This window comes from Cinclus cinclus, chromosome 13, assembly GCF_963662255.1.
Source record: "Cinclus cinclus chromosome 13, bCinCin1.1, whole genome shotgun sequence".
Lineage (NCBI taxonomy): Eukaryota > Metazoa > Chordata > Aves > Passeriformes > Cinclidae > Cinclus > Cinclus cinclus.
In genome coordinates, this window is record NC_085058.1 from 7,845,917 (window position 1) to 7,865,902 (window position 19,986).

The following is a 19,986-nucleotide window of genomic DNA, read 5'->3' on the forward strand; positions in this document are numbered from 1 at the left end:
TTTAAATCAGTTCTTTAATTAAAATAGTTAAATAGCAAAGCATTTTCAAAGAGAACAAGGTTTATTATAGAATTTTTAGATTGTACTATTATTCGGGTTTCAGTCTGGTTGTTACAGCATTTTCTATTTTTATGTCTATTTGGTAGTATTTTCTTTTCTGAACTATTTAACTTTCCCTTCATTAGGAAATAATTTAGCAAAGTTTTAACTGAGAGTTGTAGCTATTAATGTTTCATAGTATTTACCGGAAAACAAAGTTTCTTTTTTCCCCTTACATCCAACAAAATTAAGTTTTTCAAAGGCTTACTGAAGCCATTTTGTCAAATAATATTTTTATTTCTGGTGAGCTGATTTTTTTTCAGATTTTAAACAGTTGAAAATTGATAGTTGCCTTGATGAAGCTGCTCACTGATAATTTTCAGAGTATGGTCCTAGATAACAAAGTGTATATTTCAGCTTACTGTCAGATGACAAAAATTAAATCTCTTAATGTATTTTTTCACCATCTCTGACACTGCTAGGATATTTGATGCTGTGATTTTTTAAAACATTTTACTAGATGTAGCCTAGTTTGAATATTTTGGCAGGGAGTTGCCTTTTTGTGTTCTTGGTCATTTTCTGTTTTATTTCTGGAAGAGATCTTCACACCTCACAAATGTCTTCTCTTGGGATGGATGAAGGTGAATGTTGTCAATGCTTTGAGGGCAAAATGTATTTCTGGAAAGAAAAGACAGCATGAGAACATAATGGTTAGAAAGCATAATTTTAGTTAGAATCTCCTATTCTTCAGCCAGTTCTTTATCATGTCTTTTACAGGAAGGTACGTTTCTGTTTTTATAGGATTGTGAAGAAAGGGTTTTATGTGCCTGCCAGACTGTAGGTACAGAGGAGAAGAGGAGCAGGCAGCTGCTGGGTAGTGAGTGCATTGTGCCTCTGTCTCCCTGGTGTCACTGTGCATGTTCTCCACAGCACATCCTCACAGTCACCTGGCCTTTAGTGTCACTGGGGCACTGGCATTGTTCCAACTCTTGCTGTTACCACCACGGTTGCCCTGTTTGGGCTGCTGGAATATTGGTATTTAGCTGGGAGGTTGCTAAAAATCAGCTATGTAGGATAGCTGATTGTAGGATGCTAACATCAGCAACTGCATATGCTGCAGAAATATTTTAAACCAAATGTTGGAATCTGGTATTTTATTGTTCATAATGGTCTGTTAACTGATTTTTAAGTATATGCTGTTACATCTCAAGTCTTTGCCATTAGATAATCTAACAAAGCAACTTTCATCATGTGTGCAAAGATCACAAACATCTAGAGGTAGAGATGCCCAGAGATAAAATACTGTCAATTGTTCAAATGTTTGAGAAAGCACAAGAGAAGTCAAAATACATTTTGTGCCTTTTTTAATTACTGAATTTCCAAAATTGCTAATTCTGCAATACACGATGTTTGGTCTTCTGAGGAAGGCAGAATTCTACATCCGTTTTTTCTTTGAAGAAAACACTTTTCCTTGAGTGTCCTTTGTTTCTCCTTTTAGAACCACCTAATAATCTTTCATTCCCCCCCCCCCCCCCCCCCCCCCAGCATTAATACAGTATTTCAGTGACAACTAAATGTGACTGCCCAGATTGCAAAGAACTAAACCCAGCACATAATCAGCATTCAGTAAAAGCTTGGCACAAAGTGCTTCCACTTGCAGCAAAAAAAAAACAACTTCTAAGAAGCATTAGGTACCTGCAGATACCAGCATTATTTTTGTCAGTGTAAGTGCCCCACTCACTTAATAATTTCCTAGATAAGGAAAGTAGTACATCAGCTGTAATTGGCTTGAGCCAAGTTTCTGGCACAGCTGCATTGAACAAGAGCTTCCTGATTAGGAAAATGACTTCTCACCTTCACACCTTTTATCTCAAGGAACAGGCACCTGCACCTAAACAGTGCTCCCTAGTTTGCAATGTATGCTTTGCTTTAATTTGCTTTGCAAGCTAGGTCAGTACTGATTTTGGGTCGTGGCTTTTAAAATAGCAGGAGATGTTAGAGAAACTCCTTTTATTTTAATGCCAGGTTACGAAAAATACATTTTTAGGAGGATTCAACCTGCGAGAATATGATCCTTCCTCTGCCCACCAGCACACACAGATTGTCCTGTGAAATGTCTCTTTAAATTGTCTAATTTGTTTTTTGTGTCAATATTAAGGAGATGCAGGTCTGCCAGTAAGAGTTGTTCTGCAGGAGGTTTGCACCACTTGTGGTGGTTAAGAAAGGGAATGTACCAAGGAAAAATTGCCTTCTAAGACTGAGCTCTCAAGGTAAGGCATGCTTTTCTCATTAGCCTTAATTAAACTGCTCAGTTAAAATTTCTCAAAGGATTATTTTTTGTTCTGTCTTCTGGCAGAAATTTCTCTGTATAGTAGGCAGTTTCAAATGAGTTGTTAGCATTGCTGTATGTAGAGAACAAGGCTGCTCAGACTTGGTGGTGCAGTTTCAAAGCAATAAACATGGGAAAGAAGAACACCCAAAATAATCAGAGGACTGCGTAGTAGAGCACATGATCCTTCTGATGAGTATTTTCAAGAATGGTGATGCCGAGTTTCTCTAGGAAATAGGTATTGAACGTCAAATAATTAAGATTTGGCATGTTTTTTGTCAGTAGGAATCTGAATAGTTCATGATGTTAACATTTGAATCATTATTTATCTTGCACAGTATCTTGCTTCATTGAAAATTTCATGTGGTCCTTATGGAGTGAGGCAATTACATCTGTTGGTAGGACTGCTGGGGCTCAGATGCTTGTATTTGAACTGGGATAACCTGAGTGCCAAACACCAGTGGGGTTACTGAGTCTCATTACACTTACTTTTGCTGTGTTTCCCCTGCTTTCACTCTTATTGTGTTAACTATAAGTCCTGGTCGATGGGTGCCTTTTGTCCATGGTATTATGGTTTGAAATGTGTCCCAGATGTTTTCCCAAACTGGAGTTCCTTCCCATTTGAACTTGATCATTATGAGGTCACCGATATCAGTATCCAGGGTGATGAGAAAGGTGTAGGTTTTATTCCCCATAATACCTTCAACTCTACAGAAAACAAGATGAGAATAATGCTGTCTTAATTATTATGAATTAAAGTGAAAAAAATAGGATTATTTTCCCCTGACAACCAGAGAAAGGACTATGTTTCCTTCCTCAGGACGAAACATGAATGTCTCAAGAATGTTCTTCCTCCAGGTGAAAAAAAGTGATGAAATATGACAACATGCTAGGAAAGAAGCAGAAGTGGCTGAAGCTTGAACAGCTGATAAAGCAGTAGTGATTTCTGACAGCAAAAGAAAAGGTGTCCCATAGAAGTATCTATGTTACAACTTCAGCCTGCTAAAGCAAATGCTGACCCACACTCTTGCCTTTGCTTTCGTTAATACAGATAGTGTCCATCTTGATAAATATCCAAAATTCTTGGTCTTAATTACAGCTGATTTTTTTCATTTGTGTTTTAATTGATTACACCTCCCTGTCTTAGCCATGGGATGGACCAAAGTAAGACAGAAAAATTTCCAAATTTGCTTTGTTTTCTAACACTTTTTGAATGCACAAACTGTATCATCATTGTAAGAACTTGAGACTTTCAGGGATGAGTGAAGACAATTTCCAGTTTGTGTTCTCTTAGCTGTACTAAACCGTTTCCCTCATAGCATGATTATCAACGTGATATGATATTACAAATTGACATCTTTTGTCACATGCACAATTATATGTGTCATAATACTCACAGTGGGATGTGCAGGTTTTTAGCATCCTTCTTAGTCCCTGCCAGAGACATGGTGAAAGCTGGGTCTATTGGCTTGCCTTGGATTTCATTGATGATGTGGATCTTGAACTGATAATGATACACTGTAGGAAGGAAGAATTTGTAAAAAGTGGCAAAATGAATGGTCGAAGAATCAACAGGTGTCTGAAGCAAAATAATTTTGCCTTTCAGAGCAGAACATTGATGGTTATTCAATTTTATTTTTTAAATTAATTTGTTGAAATTTAAACATTGTCATCTTTTCTGGTTGTTGCTGTGCTGTGTAATCTGTTAGCATTTGAGGCCCTGTTGCTTTATTTATAGGATGGAGAAAAAAGTAATCAGTGTTGAGTTTCTTTTTGGGATAAAATATTCTTCCATGGGAAATATTTTAGCTTTTCTGAAGTCTAATTGTCAGAATTTCTGGCAAGCCCTCTATCTAGTAACCTTGTGACTGGGCATGACTGGAGTTGTATGATTCAGATCAAAGACCTTATGCAATGTGGTCAGGCTGTTTCTCTGATCAACTGGAAAACTGCCCTGCAAAACACATGATTCACAAACTTTCCTTGATTGCATAATGATACGTTGTGCTTAACACACATCTGTTAACAATCTCATTAATGCTTTAAGGTCTGGGGAGTTTCTAGAACAACACTGTTCAGGGAAGTGTGAGCTGAGTACTGTCAGCATGAAAAACGCCCAAGAAGTAATCAGTTTAATATTTTGTAAATTATGAAAAAGAAAACCCCAACAATATACATTTTGAGCATGCACATACAGATACTGTCAGCTACATTTGAATGTCCAGAACTTTTCTATCTGCTCATTCTTCCAGCAACCTTCTAGACTAAACTGATTTAGATGGAGCCTCTTTACCCACTTCAGTCTTTGCTTCTTCACTGCTCCCTATACTGCTAATGGAATCATCTTTTTATGCATATGCACTTTTTTTTTCCCCCTGCTCAGAGTGCTTATGATGGAAAGTATTTCCTGGAACAGCTATATCCTTTCGTTGTTTTATAGTTGTTGTATGCTAGTGAACATTGTATGTTCTTTTGAAAATGTATCCCTTGGTAGAAAACAAAATGACTGATTCTGTGCTGCAAACCTGATGAGTGCAAAGGCAGAGAGGGTTGTTTGCAGTTCACTTTTATAACTAATTTCTCTTTCTCTGGGTTTTCTCCCTATGTAAAAACTGATTTTTCAGTATATGATCTGATACAGCCTAAGGTTTTACTGTGATTATGGTGCTTACTTTAAGGAAAAATCATATAAAAACTCAGGGTCCCATGACAGCTTTATTATAAATGTTAACTTCTGTGTAACAAACTGGGGGTTTTGTTTGAGCTGGATTGATGTATGCTCCAGAATATAATGTCATTAACTTGAAAATTAAATGTTAGATCTTGTGAAGACACTGAGGATTGTGAAGTGTAATGTTGAGTTTCTCAAATTTCTTCCATTTGTTCTTCTCACATGATCTCCAAACAGTTTTTTTTCTTTTAAAAGATTACAAAGATGACTTTGTAAGCACCTTCCTACAGTTGCCACTTTGGGAACTTTTGTGAAAAGAGATCATTGTCTGGGGTACTTTTATCCACATACATGCCAAGGATGGGGTTTTTTATGCAAAGCCAGTTCTAAGCATAAAAAAGCAACATGTTAATTGAAATCGAAGCCAGTAGGACAGAGATATTTTACCCCAAGCTGAAACTAGCTCCATATCCAGAGAGGAGCACAACTCAGTGATGACATTTCCATGCCCAGGTGTGGGAGCTGCAGGCAGCACATCCCCAGAGCCGCTCACTCTCTGACTCGGTGAGAGCCTGACCCTGGCTGTGCTGGAGCGAGATAACATCAGCAACTAGACACAGCCTCTGGAGTTTTTAAATCTACTCCAAGTAGATCCCTGAGCCATTTAAACAGTATTAAGAAGAAATCCAGCAGGTTCAGCTGCTCTGAGTATCATTCAGGGCTGTGCAGATCCCTCTGGAATATTCCACAGCTGTGCTAGTGGAAGACTTACAAATTTATTTTAAAAGTACCTGAATTTTTGTTGGGTTTTGTTTTGGTACCCGGTCACTGAGGAGAGACAAGCTGTATAATGCAAGCAGCTTTTTAAAGCCTTTCTGGTCATCCCTTCAGTGTTCGTGCCGGGGTGCGAAGCGCTTCCCAACCCCAAGGCCCGGGGCGGGAGCAGAGCCCTCCGGAGCGAGGGAGGATCCGGCCCGGCACAGCCCCGGGAGCCGCTGCGGGACTCCCGGGACTCCTGGGGCTGTGCCGGGGATGGGCCGGGGGCAGGCAGCGCCTCCGGCTGAGGGGAGTGTGGGGGTGGGTGTGTGGGGGTGTGGGTGTGTGTGGGGGTGTGGGTGTGTGTGGGTGTGTGTGGGGGTGTGGGTGTGTGGGGGTGTGGGTGTGTGGGGGTGTGTGTGGGGGTGTGTGTGGGGGTGTGGGTGTGTGTGGGGGTGTGGGTGTGTGTGGGTGTGGGTGTGTGGGGGGGTGTGTGTGGGTGTGTTTCGGGGGGGTGTGGGGTATGTGTGTGGGGGGGTGGTGTGTGTGGGGGTGTGTTTGTGTGGGCCGTGCCTGCAGCCTGGCCCTGCCCAGCCCGGCCCAGCCCGGCCCTGCCCAGCCCTGCCCTGCCCTGCCCAGCCCTGCCCTGCCCTGCCCGGCCCTGCCCTGCCCTGCCCGGCCCTGCCCTGCCCTGCCCTGCCCTGCCCTGCCCTGCCCTGCCCAGCCCTGCCCTGCCCTGCCCAGCCCTGCCCTGCCCGGCCCTGCCCTGCCCTGCCCGGCCCTGCCCTGCCGCTCGCTGCTCCCCACACGCCTCACGGCAGCCGAGGAAGGAGCTGGTGAGGAGAGCCGGGCGCCAGGAGCACTGACAGCCCCTGGAAGGGGACTGGCCCACATCGTCCCGCTTGTTCTCTCTTTAAAATGTACATAATAAAGGTGGCAAGCAGTGGGCTCTGTCGGCTGAGTGCAATGGACACTGGTAGGATTGCCCCGTGTCCTCCGTCAGGCCGTGGCCTCTTTATCTGATCATGCAGCCAAAAATCCACGCTGACCCGATAAAGTAATGTGGTAGAGCTAAAGCCAGAGTGCCAATCTTAATTGTAGTGTTACAGTTCAGCCTTGCAAGTCCGTGCTATTCTTTTGTCTGTCCATTGTTTGGAAAGTAGTAATTGATATGTAATTTCATAGTCTTAATTGTAGATAAAATTTGGGCAAATGCGGAACAGGATGTTTTATAGGCCTCCCAAAGTAATTACGCTGCTTTTTTTGGCTTGGCTGTATGCCTGAGTATGTTGCAACAAACCTGTACAGTCCAGTTGTAGGAAAGTCCTGCAGATCAGGACCCCGGGCATCTGCAAGCCCTTGGCTCCACAGCTCGCCCGGGGCAAGCATGCAGTGTGCTTTTTCCCACAGAAATATGAGAGCCAGGAACTTGATGAAAGGACATCAAGATGGCCTACTGGGATTCTCACTTGTCTCAGCAAATTGATTATTCTCCCAGATTTTATAAGCTTTAATGAATGAGGAAATAGGATCACAAAGCTTACGCTCAGTCTTCCACTTTGTAATCTATCTGGACACTGTAAAAAGTATTCCCACAAACCTTTGAAGGGCATATATGCTCTTGTTTTCAGGAAAAGTCGTCTGCTTTTGGGCAGCCTTTCCTCCCTGATGTTGTAGCCCAGGGTGTTACACCGGTTCTTCTTACAGCTGAGGCACAGTCCTTTGTTGAAAGTGTTGATGTCGTTGCACCAGTAAGCTGTGCTTTGCTTGTCCTTGTGCAGCAGAGAGTCGATGAACAAATGAACTGACCTCTCATGGGCACATTTCACAGTTTGAGTGATGCCTGAAAAAATGCAACGACAAAATTCTACATGCCTTTGTTTCGTTTTGCCTTTTCAACTGCAGAGAAATACTGTAGCCAAATATAAACTATAAACCTATGTTCTTGTTTACCCCCACACACCCCTACCCTTTGCATCATGGTTTTGCCTCAGAAATCATAGATCATTGCAATTTTACTTCTAGGATCATTAAAAAATAGAATGGTTGAACTTCCATGATAATAAACTTAAATAATTTTTTTCTTTAACTTCTCTATCCTAACTGTATCAGACTGTAAATATATGAACCTTGATTTCATTGTTCTGGCAGTTTTTGTCAGTAGAAAATACAACGTGAGTTGATGTGCAGACTTTCAGATCATGCCACATTAAAGGCAGCAGTCTCCTTCTGAATTGCTGAACACTCTTGGATTTTGGATGCTTAGGCAGCAATACCATATTTTGTCTCTATTACATATGTTGAATTGAATTTTTCTTGCAGGTACTACTTGGAAAAAAGGAGCAAAAATTCTATTTGAACACAGTAAAAATATTAAATAGGTCTGCTATTATGAGAAGTATCTTTTTGTCCTTTAAGTGCCATCAAATTATGAAAATTATTTTGTGCAAATAGGATATATCACAACGGACTTATCCATTGATAAGCTTCAAGCTGATGCTTAGTTTCAAGTTTGTCACGATTTATCTTTTAACAAGTAAGGCCCAGATTTAGGTGTTGTGTGATGGTAGTTGAGAAATATTCTGCAATGCCATGTGCTGGGTGAGCAGGGCTCTTTGGGGGTTTCCAGTGAACACTTCTTGTTGTCACTGCACATCAGGAGCCTTTTCAGTATCTTGCACCAGTTTCTCTATACGTTTATGTTTAGGTACATTGGAAGTAAGCTTCTATAAATAACAGCTAGCCTGGAACACTGGCAGTCAGGTCCTAGAGAGAGTGTAATCTCTGCTGCTTAAGGACATGGAGTTGGAAAAAGGTGAACCGAGGAGGTGAGTAGTACAGAACCTGTGTTTCATTTGATTTGAAATAATTAATGGCTCACTAGATAAATCTGATTTAATTAGAATAAATTTTCTCATCTCCCCTACTGCTGAAACAAATACCATTAAATTATTCAGAGGTGCTTGACAGCAGGATGTTCATGGCCTCATTTTCAGGAATGCTAGGCAGCTCAATTCCTTACTGGAGTCGGTAAAACCAATATGAACTCAAGACATGTAAAAATCAGATAAATGATCTCTAAAAAAGAAAATACCTTGCATATAAGGGGTGATAATAATAACAACAACAACAACAACAACAATAATAATAATAATAATAATAATAATACTTAGATGCAAAGTTACAGACAGACTCAGTGCAGCTGCCCCACTGCCTCCCACTCTGTGCCAATGATTCTTACCAGCGATCCCGAATTGTGCAATGTGGTTGTACACATGCAAGATGTGACAGCCAGGCTGGAAGGTGCCTCCATTGGGATAAAAGTCAAAATGAGCCACAGGCTGCTTGATGCCGACACTAAGGCCCATGTGCTGTTTAGTGAAGGTATGAATTGCATCTACAAAGTTTGCATCATCCGGAGATAAACGGTCTGTTGGTGACATCCCTTCAAACAAGGGGCCAGCAGGGTCAAGGCCTGCAATAAATGCAAATAATCCCATTGTCATATACTGCAGAAGGACTGTTGTACTGCTGTAAGAATGTTATAAATGTCTGAAAACACGCAGCACCTGGTACTTTACAAGGTCTTTCTTTGATAGAAACAATGAGAGCGCTTGTCCCGCAGGTTACATGTCCCCATGGTTACACCTGAAGCAAACACGGGTGCTGTAACAAACACTACCTGGGACCTGCACAAGGACACAGGCCCAGGGACAGACGTGTTTGTCAGAGACAAACTGTGCGTGCTGCCAGCGTCACTTGAGGGACCTTTATGTAATTTTGTTCTTTCAAACTCTAGTGGTTGTGTGTTTCAGAGGCTCTCTGGAACATACCAGTCCCACAACAAGGTTGACTTTTAACCCACATTTGGGACCTGAAACTTTCTGAAGCTCCACTTACTGCTTAAAAGCTCTAATTTAAGCAACATGCAGCTTGAGGCTTTGGTTTATGATTTCTAGTCCTCATGTTTGTGTATTCCATATGTCATAATTTGGACCAAGCTAGGAAGGATCAAAGATAGAAATGCTATGAGACCTAATATTCAAAAATATTTTCATTAAGTTTTCTAAATCTAATTTCTAAACCATTGAGATGAAACTTTTAAACTGTGCTGAATATTGCTATTCAACAGGTAATTCTCAATATGATATTGATATGTCAAATATCTTCATAACTTGATTCAGTTGACTGTTAGTTTACTTAAAGATAAAAGTCTTTTACCTGTAATTCTTCCAATCTTTTTTGTACCATTGATAAAACTTCCAGCAAATCCTGAAACATGAGCTCCTAGGCTGTACCCAATTAGATGAGCATTGCTTCTGGAAAATTGAATGGATTCCTGGAACATAGTGGCAACTTGATTTAGATGAAGAAATGTGAAAAGTAAACAGTGAAATATCTATTGCAAGCTAGGAATACTGTGAATTATGATACAAGAAATTTGTATGTTGATGGTGGTCGAATGAGGTGCATGAATCATGCAGTACATTTCTATTGACTGAGTGCTATTTCTTGCTTCTTTTTCATGCAGCAGAAAAATGCCCAGTATTTGGGTGCTACCAGTTATCTTCTATGCACAGGAAACCCATCAACACAGTGGAATTTTTGTTGCTGTTTGTTGCAACAGTCATTTGATGCAGATGTTCACAGCCTTTTGTCTGCAGCATTTGGCTTCCTATGATTATGAAATGGATATCTGTTCTTTAACTTCGAGGTAAAACACTCCTCTATAAAGGTGCCTTGTTTTTTGTTTGTTTGTTTGTTTGTTTGTTTGTTGGGGTATTTTTTTGTTTTGTTTTGTTTTTTGTTTTTTTATTGCGTGAGATACTGGCAGAAGCCAAACTAAAGGGATCAAAATATTGATCAGACATGTTAAATGATACAGCAATGATAGCTCTTGTACAAAGTTGTATGTCTGATTGTAACAAACCTATTGAAGTAGAATTGCACTTCTTTCTACCTAATCAATGCTAGATACATCTTAAGCATTTCACCTGAGCTGCAAGGCTCAAAGTTTTTCTGGCTGGTAAAGAAAAATGTGGCATATTTTGCTTGCAGGAAAGACAAACCTCACTTTTAATTTCATTGTGGATGTTGCCTGTCCCAGTGGAGTGGCGTTGCAGTCTCAAAACCAATCTCTTCTGAAGAGGAGGTGGTACTTGGCAGACTTCTTGTGAGAGGGCCAGCTCTTAGAAATCACAAGATCTGACCAATTTTCTTGTCTAATGATGCTGAAGTAGATGCTATTGAGGCTGTTACTGATCATGCCCTATCAGTCCTTGGAACAAGAGTACTAACAATTACTTGTTGTTTATTCTTTATTAAAATGTTGCATGGCACTGCAGGTTTTGTTACATCCATTGAGAATCTTTGAAATAATTATCTGCCTGTAAGCAGACAGAAGCATAGCAGAAAGATAGTTGTGGGAGCTGGAATGAAAGGGTTGTAGCTGTTAAACTCTGGAGGGGTGCTTCTCAATACAAGGAACATTTACTGTTTAGACACACTCAGTGCTGTGAAAATCTATGGTGTATTTAAATTCTGGAACACATCATGGTACAAGAGTAACTACCTACAATACTGGAAAAAGGAGTAATTTATTCAAGCTTTGATTTGTTTGTTGACACTAGAGAAATCACAGAATATCTTTATTGTTGACAATGTGATGTGTACTCCTGATAACTGATCATAGCCCACCATTTAAATAATTCAATAATTAAATAGCTCTCAAAAAATTACTTTAGGCTCCAGCAACTTAACTATATTTGACAAAGAGCTGAGGTTTCTTCTAATATCACAATGAAAAATGGTGACTCTGACTTTCCTGCCTTGTCTTTTGTGCCTGTTGTCCCTAACTAGGTGTGGTATCTGACAGCTTCTAGCTCTGCCATTCTTGCTTAGGCCTTTAATGGTATTTACTGCAAACCTTTCAGCCTTGCAGTACATTTCTCTTCCAACTTAGGCCTCACCATATATAAAGTAATGTATTCAAAAATTCATTGTCAGGTAAAGAAATATAATTTTGCTTCAAGTTAAGTAGCTTAATATTAGAGATTGATACTAAAAGAGTTGCTTAGAGTTCCTGGTTTGTAGGAGTGATTCCCACTACTGTTTGTTTGCTGCCTTTTCTTAAATTGTGCTGGAGACCAGTGATCCTCTGCAGACTTGGCTGCAGCCTTTTCAATCCAGCCGTGGCCACTGCTTCCCATGTAGCAGGAGTTTTGATAAATAGTCACTGCATTAGTGTGGCTCTGTACTCACTGCTGCCTCCATGTCATCTGCTTTGTGAAGCATGACAGTCCCCTTGAAAGGTCTCTCCTTACATTCTAGACCTCTGAGCCATTATTTTATCCTAATCTTTGGGAAACTGCAGCAAAAATCAGTCACGGTGTCGGGATTGAGTTCTGCATTAAAAGAAGAAGTTGAGCACACATAACATAAACTCATTTTCCTGTACTAATGTCTTGCAAATGATGATGTCTGCCTGTTTTCTACGTGTGTAATGGTGTCAGCTGCCTGCACACATGCTAATGGAAAAGTCTAAGTTTCAGGAAACTGTCTCACCTCTAAAGATATATAAAAATATTTTCATAAACAAGACTACTTGCTTTTTCGTCTCGCATGACAAAAGTTTTACAAAGTCATATGAAAGTTTATGGAAGAAAAATGTGCACTTCATTAAAGAAAAGTGAGTGAGTGAAATGAAAGCACTAGCAAGCATTGTCTTTCAGAAGGGTTGTGGAAGTATAAGAACAAGTAAACACATCTTTTCCAGAGAAACATGTTGGTGTGGGAGTTCTCACCTCCAGCCACTCCAGGAACTGTGCTATCTCCTGTCCTGTGGTGCGTGTGTTCTGTACTGCAATGGGATAATGCTGGTGAGCCAGTGTGAGCCAGTCTGCAATGATCACGTTCATTTGGTTATGCTGAGACTTCAGAGCTGCTGCCATTTTCCAAATCCAGCTTTCTAATATCCCATCCACCTGTTATAATTAAAGAAAACCCCGAACAACAAGAAAACAATTGTTATGGGAAAGCAGTCTCTGCCAAATATTTGTTGTGAAAAACATAAGGAAACAAAAGCTATAGTATGAGCAGGGAGGGGGTTAATGCTGATAACTAGATTTTAGGGGCTTCAGCTTTCTTCAGTGCTGAGAATCTTTAGATTTTGATGGACCAAAAAGATTAAGAGTCAGTATAATAAGAGTATAATAGTGTATGTTTTATAATAAGAACTCTTATAAGTGAAAATTATGTCCCCAAATACTTTGTCAACTGGTAGTACTGGTTAAAAAGACAGTCAGAAATGCCCAGGAAATGTCTGATTTCATTCAAGAGCAGCTATCCCTGTAAGTATAAGCTAAAAGAATTGGAGAAGGGAAGCTGGAGGACTGCAGACCAGAAGGCATTTGTCATCTCTAGCCATTTCATTTTGAAATCTGCTTGGTTTGAGTCATTCTTTTTTGAATCCCTGGTTACCATTTTCTTGCATCAAAGCATGTTTCTGATTTGATGGACTAGAATCTAGCAGATTTAATTCTTATTCTAGTGGTATGTATTTCCTCAATTGATAAAATAACCTTGTCTCTTCTAGTGTATTAGAATTTGGCAGTCTCAGGTCTGGGTTTCCACACACATTCTAAGGGCCCAACACCTCTGCAGATTAAGTTAATGTGAATGGTGAACTTCAATGGCAGCAGCTTCTGGCCTGTGGTTTGAGGAGTATGTAGGTTTTGAACAAATTTTTCTTTGAGAAGCTGATGAAAAGTCACCCTTAGTGTTGGCATGCTTTTGAGAAAGTTTTTTTTTTATGGTGAATTGGGTTTTTACAGTTTAATTGGAAGAAGTTCAGTGATAATTCATTAATGTTGAAGGCTTTGCTTTCAACTGAAGGGGCTTGTGGAGAAGTTCTTTTTAAAGGTTTATCTGTGAGAAAGATGTGGGGACATTGTGGGTACTTTTCAAGAAGTCTGTAAATATCTGGCAGTGAACATATCAGAGAAATGAAACTGTTATTCAGCTCTCCAGGGCACAGCACATTAATTCAGCTACTTCTTCAAGCTCTGCTGGCTTTAAACTAGGGCTGAATTTAATCCTTGGCATGGGAGTCCCATGTGAAAAATTGCTCATAGACTGTTCCTTCAGAATCTGTTGGGAATATCCACTTTGTATTTTTTCTAGCCATGATAGCTGCCAGTGAAATGTATCATCTTTGTATCACAACCTTACTTCTGAAGTTCCTTCTGTAGCATAATGAGAAGAAAAGTATATCAAATCAGATGTAATATGAATTAAAAATAAAATGTGAGTTCATACCGACCAGCCATGGACTATCATCACCAGAGGAAGAGAGGCATTGAAACTGCATTTGTCAAGAGTCTCCAACTGATTAACAAAAATCTGACAGCTGCCTTCAGGTGTATCTGTATAGAGTCGAAATCTGGTTTCTAAGTTTTGCTGATTTTTCTTTGTTGTAGTGTGTTCACTCTGTGATCCCAGTTCCTCTGAAATGAAATTTGTGACAACAGTCATAATAGGAAGGAATTGAAAACCTGAAGTGAGACTAGTGCAACACATTCTGTAAAACAGTAAAAGAGTAAGCTTGAAACTCTTCCTATATATAATTGTTGCTTGTTCCAGCTGGGGCTAAGGTGTACATTTTGGGTCAAAAAAGTGATCTCTTTCAAAGTCTGAGATGGTCGAGATGTGCCTCTGAGTCCCTCTGTGTTAACAATAACAGTTACACAGGAATAGTGATCTGATTGCCACGGGCCTTTATAAATGCATGAGCTTTGTAAGATCACAGTACAGGTGTTATGACTTGACCATGCACAGACAGGAATATTCAGATGCTCCTAACTCTGCAGAGCATTTCTACTAATGTGCATTTGCTAGTAATTGCTGAATAAGCATCATTACACTAAAATAACCATTTTTATTCAGGGTTATAACTGCTTAGAGACCTGGGTGATTGCTTTAAACTAATAGACCACATCATAATGTGGTTTTTTCCCTCTGAAAAGGCAAGGTGAAGTGTTTTCCTTTTAGTTGTAATATTTTTTGATGATTTTGTTTTTAGGTAAAATAGCTTGCTGCATTTAGGACAGCATTTTCAGAAATGTCTGTCACGTAAGAAAGTGGGGGCAGTGTGAATTGTGGTCTTATGACATCATGAGCTTAGAAGGAAAAAACAAAATATAGAACATTTACAGAAAAAGACAGTAAAATAAAGCAGAAGCTTACAAATAGCACCTTGTGACACGCAAGCCTTTCTAGTGAGACTTTACAATATTTATTTAGCTGCAAGAATTCTATATAATAAATATTACTTAAACTAGAAAAAATGGGGTTTAGTGGAAAAGATGTGATGAACTAGATAAGAAAGAAGTTACAGTTTCTGGTATTGGAGGGCAACATGTAGATTTGAGGGATTTTATTAATGGAGTTCCTTGGGGACACTTTTTTGGCTACTCTTGTTTTAATATTTCCATTAAAGAAGCAGCAGGAAAGGTACAAGGCTGACAAAACATGTGAGGCCCTTGCTAATACGGAGAAGACCAAACCATTAAACATTAAGAGCTAGATGACAACTTGAAAATATAGCAAGAGAAACTGGTAGAAATCTCCTACTATGAAGTGCAGGGACTTAACAGTTGATAGGAATTTCTCTATAAATGAGACTCATAAATTGGAAGTGACACAAAGATTAAAAAAATTGACTGAAGTAATCAACAACAAAATTGCCCATGAGTCACTGCTACCATTTGACTGTGAGAAAGGAAAATATAATTCCAAGATGCATTTAGGTAGATGGTTTTGGTAGGAAGAGAGGATGTCATTGTTAACCACATCCAGAACAGTGTGCGTAGCTCTTGTTGCCAGACACATCTGTGAGAAAGATGTGGGGATATTGTTGGCACTTTGCAAGAAGTCTGTAAATGTTTGGCAGTGAATGTATCAGAGAAATGGTACTGGTAGTTTCATTTCAAATGAAATTGATGGTTCAGGTGCTACCAGTTCCATATACTGCATTTGCAACAGCTGCTCACTAGCACCACTGAAATGGTCAGGGAGGAGACTTTTGTTTTAATTAACAAGTAATGAAATATTTCTGGAGGTGAAAGTCAAATATTTTATTCAATGAGAAATTAAAATTTTCTGTGTTGTAGCAGCACTGAAATTAATTAAATTTTAGTTCTTATTTTTCTTGCATAAAAGTTCCTTAATAAAACACTGATATCAGAAAGATTATATTTTTTTTCTTCTAAGGCAACACATTTCTTGTTTCTTGGTTGATTTTCTTTTTACATTGAAACTCTGTAGATATTTTTAGAAAATACCTAAAATCATACATAGTCTATTAATTTCTGTATTGTATCTGTAAATCTGTCCTGGAGTTCTTGTGATGCACAATGCAAAGAACCCCAGTGTGGAAGTGTACTGGGTTTAGGTCAGACTGTGTTTTTGCCACATCAGTTTCCTGTTACAAACATTATTCAAGGTTTAATTTCAGTGTAATGATAAGACATGATGAAACAGTATACTTAATTTGTTTAAGTGTGTGGCAGTTCTGGCAAGAGAACTCCTAAACTGACCTGCACTGGATGTGCACTGTTTTCTATTTGTTGCTAATTATTGTTCATTCCAGTGAACAGGAGATGTTATGTTTCACAGCTGGGAAATGTTATTGAAGAAATTTATTCAGTCTTGTACAAGAGTTGGAATTTAAAAAGTTCAAAGTTGCAGACAGTTTGGTTGATAAAATTCATAGCTTCAGTGTCTCACATTTTCCTTTCAAGATGCTTTTAACTGTCACAGGACTAAGTCTGATCACTGCTGTCTTGCAATGTCCACTTTAGAGAATTTCTGTTGGATTTTTTTTTCTCTTGCAGGTGACTTAGTTTCTGAACTAAGTAATACCAGGAAAGGGTGAACCTACATAAAGAACTGAAAATTAAAAAGAACTTTAATGATGTTGATATTCTTAACGTCTGGTTTATTCAGCCTTTGATGATTAGTCTCTACACAAAAATAAGCATTGTGTTCTATTTTTAGCACAAAAAGAAAAACAAACAAAAAAGTAGCTTGTGCCTGTTCCATTGTACACATCCTTTCTTTGTTGAATGCCTTGTTTTCATTTTCTTTTTGCTCTCTCAGTGTTTGTGCAATGCAAAGGAGCTTTGTCACTCTGTACTGTTTGTACATACTACAGAAAACAAGTCTGATAAAAACCACTTTTCTTTAGATGCTGGCTGGAAAGTGCTGCGGTGCTCTCATGGCTGAACATTGTTTTGCTGGTAAATCTGGGAAAGTGGATTAAAAATACTGCTTGAACTTCTTGGCTGTCAAAAGTTAAAAGTTCCTGTAGGATCAGATGTGTTGTTCAACAAGGAACTACTTCAATCTGTTAATCTGTGTAATGACTTGGAGAAGGAAATAGTATCTGAAGAGCCTGGCTTCTACAGCAGACTCTTGCTGAAAATGTCATACGAGTGACTCAGCAACGTGGCCACAGGGAACTGGGAAGTTTCATAGGTCAGTTTGCTAAAACAACGCAATTCAACTGCTGAAGATTTTTTTTCATTACAGTTAAGTGTGCAGAGATCTCTGAGCCTCCAAAGAGTTTTGCTTTGGAAAAATACGAGGTGAGCAGGTTGCTGACTTAATTTCCTTTTTCTCAGAAGAACCTCCTCTGACCTGACTTTTTTCAGCAAAGACAATGCAGTGTGGCCACACTGATCTATGTGCTTCCATAAATTACCTTCCTGCAGAGCAGCACAGTAATCATGAGCAAGAAAAGTTCCTGTGAACTCTTGAGACCCCAAAGGAGGTTCAGCCCTTCGCCTTTACTTTGTAGTAACAATATTTCTGTGAGGTGCAGTAAAGACCAGAGGCTGGGTTTGTAAACACCTCATTGCAGATTCTTGTAAAATGTTTTGGAGTTAGTTTTGGGCAGACAAACCTGAGCATTTTTAGATTTGACCCGAGATAATCATGTTTTCTTATTGAAAAGTAAAATGAAGACAGATTCCCAGTTGAACAAAAAAAAGCAGGTTAATCCAGGAGACTGACTTGGATTGAATCACCCCGAAAGATAAGAAAGCATTCCTAAATATAGGATTTTGGAGTCCCTTCTGAAGTTTCCAAATGTGGTAGCACTGCTTTAAACTTGTTAATGAAAACTCTACTAGAAACTAGACAAAGGACTAGGTGCTGTCCAGGTTTTTAAACTATAAATATCCTATGCTTTTCTGAGGGAGAGATCCACAGCCTAAATATATTTATGTATCATATCTGAATAGATAGAAAAATACAGTTACAAAATATCTGCTTCATAGCACAAAAATTGCCTAAACATGTGAAGTAATGAGGATGAAGTATAGTAGAATTATCTAATGTTAAGAGCAAAATTTTAGTATTTGCTAAGTCATACACTTTAAATTCATCTTACAGTACAGCATAAAAAGTTTGAGTAAAATTGACATTTCCAAGTAAGGAAAGCAGCTTTTCCGCTTAAGAAAAATAATGTTCAGCATCCTTCTTCCTGTCATGGAACTTGGGTTGAAGAGGGTATTTCAATGCTCTCACCTAATTCTTAGACAATTGAAAATTTAATTAAGTAAATCTGAACAGAAGTTGAAATCTGGGCTGTTGGTATGTTAAGGATACACAAAAAACAGGTCAGCATGTGAACACATGCCGCTGTTTCCAGGTTCTGGCTGCCTTGTGACCCCAGCAGCATCTTCCCTTCATGGTTGCAAGTGGATTTTTCTGAGCCCTGATAAACCTCCTGCATCTTTTGGGTGGCTTTTCCTGCTTACAGGGAAATGTTTCCAAGAGTACTTACGTAGTGTAATCATATTTCAGTGTCACCAGTATCCAACATACTGGAGAAAGAAGTGGCACAACAATTCCTCAGAATCAGAGAATTCTGTTGCGAAATTGAGCGAAGGCAGTGATGTGTTAATGATTTTTGTTTGTGCCATAGAAAGTGGAATATCACAGATCCCCTCATTTCCAATGGCAAGATTTTTTTTCATCACTTAAAAGAAGAGCTAATGTCCTGGCAGTGTTCAAGTTTCTCATTTTGAAAAATACTTCCTGTAGAGCTTTTCTATTTACTTGATTTTCGTGTTCCTGTCACTTCAAGGCTTTTGGATGTCATAAACTAATACTTCATAATCCCATCTCTTAGGGGAGAACTCTAAAACATGTAGTTTTGTTTTTGGAGTGGGATGGGGAGAGGGGATCCTAGGGCTTTTTGATTGTTTCAGAGTCCCAGGTAAGATAAAACAGCCAAAACTAAGGTCTGTTGTGCTTAAAATTTTTCATATCCTCATGTAGTTCCTTTGTGTTTTCACTCTCCTTAACTTGCTCACATTGCCAAATGAAAAGTAGGTATCACTTAGCAAAGAATGAGTGGGGAAAAAAAGCAAGTAAGCAAGAGAAAGCTATGACAATTGGATTAAACATTAGCAGGTCTGTTTAGAAAAAGACATTTTGAAAAAAGCTTCCCTATCTCTTCAAGTTTAAATGAACGATGAGATTAGATATGACTAGGTATTAGATTAATAATTAGATTCTCTATCTGAAAAGTATTCTGAGCTGTCATTTCTTGTTTCTCTTGTCCTGTGTACATGCAGGCATGCCAAAGGTGAGTTAAACTCGCCATGAGTGTAGTTTGTACCCAAACAGCCACAGAGGGAGAGTAGAGATGATTACCTAACTGTTGTTAGCCCTCTGATAACACACTTTTAACCCTCTGTTGGGAAATCCAAAAGGGGAGCACATAAAATTGCACCTTTCATACTGAATGTCTTCTCTGTGTCCTGGTTTCCAAACCATCCAGACAGTACTACTGCAATTTATTGCTGGTAAAGTTTTGGCTTTTTATCTGGTTTGGGCAGGAAAATGTTCTTGGGATATGAAGATATTATCCTGCTCAGCTCTTAAAAAGTCAAGTCCACTTTTACCCTGGAAGAGATGAACAAGAGGTAATCAGGAAATCTAGATGAAAGGATTCAAAACTGTGTGTGTATTTGCTTATAACATCATCATTTAGAACATTGTTTTTCTCAGTTTTCTTTCCAAGGGACCAGGAGAACTACTCCATTACTTATGTGCTTATCCCTTGGAACCATTTCCCATATGCTGATACTCTCATGACAGGTGTAAATTTTGATTTTAAAAA

The 19,986-nt window shown here is 39.2% G+C and overlaps 1 protein-coding gene across 1 annotated transcript; it reads right to left on the bottom strand.

Moving 5' to 3' along the window:
- Positions 1-623: 623 nt before the first annotated feature.
- Positions 624-14,327, bottom strand: LIPC (lipase C, hepatic type). Its single transcript, XM_062501703.1, has 8 exons — positions 14,112-14,327; positions 12,599-12,778; positions 10,017-10,134; positions 9,037-9,270; positions 7,396-7,638; positions 3,766-3,886; positions 2,858-3,076; positions 624-717 (listed from the first exon to the last, which is right to left on the bottom strand). The coding sequence occupies exons 1-8, from the start codon at positions 14,325-14,327 to the stop codon at positions 624-626; spliced, it is 1,425 nt and encodes a 474-aa protein (XP_062357687.1).
- Between the last annotated feature and the right edge of the window lie 5,659 nt (positions 14,328-19,986).

What these genes read in the sequence shown, in the direction of transcription:
- LIPC (XM_062501703.1), bottom strand. Translation starts at nt 14,327, where the DNA reads ATGACTGTTGTCACAAATTTCATTTCAGAGGAACTGGGATCACAGAGT. An exon ending in AGTTCCTGGAGTGGCTGGAG is followed by an intron (nt 10,135 to 12,598) that starts GTGAGAACTCCC and finishes ACTATGTTCCAG; the next exon opens with GAATCCATTCAATTTTCCAG. An exon ending in AAAAACCTGCACATCCCACT is followed by an intron (nt 3,077 to 3,765) that starts GTGAGTATTATG and finishes TGTTTTCTGTAG; the next exon opens with AGTTGAAGGTATTATGGGGA.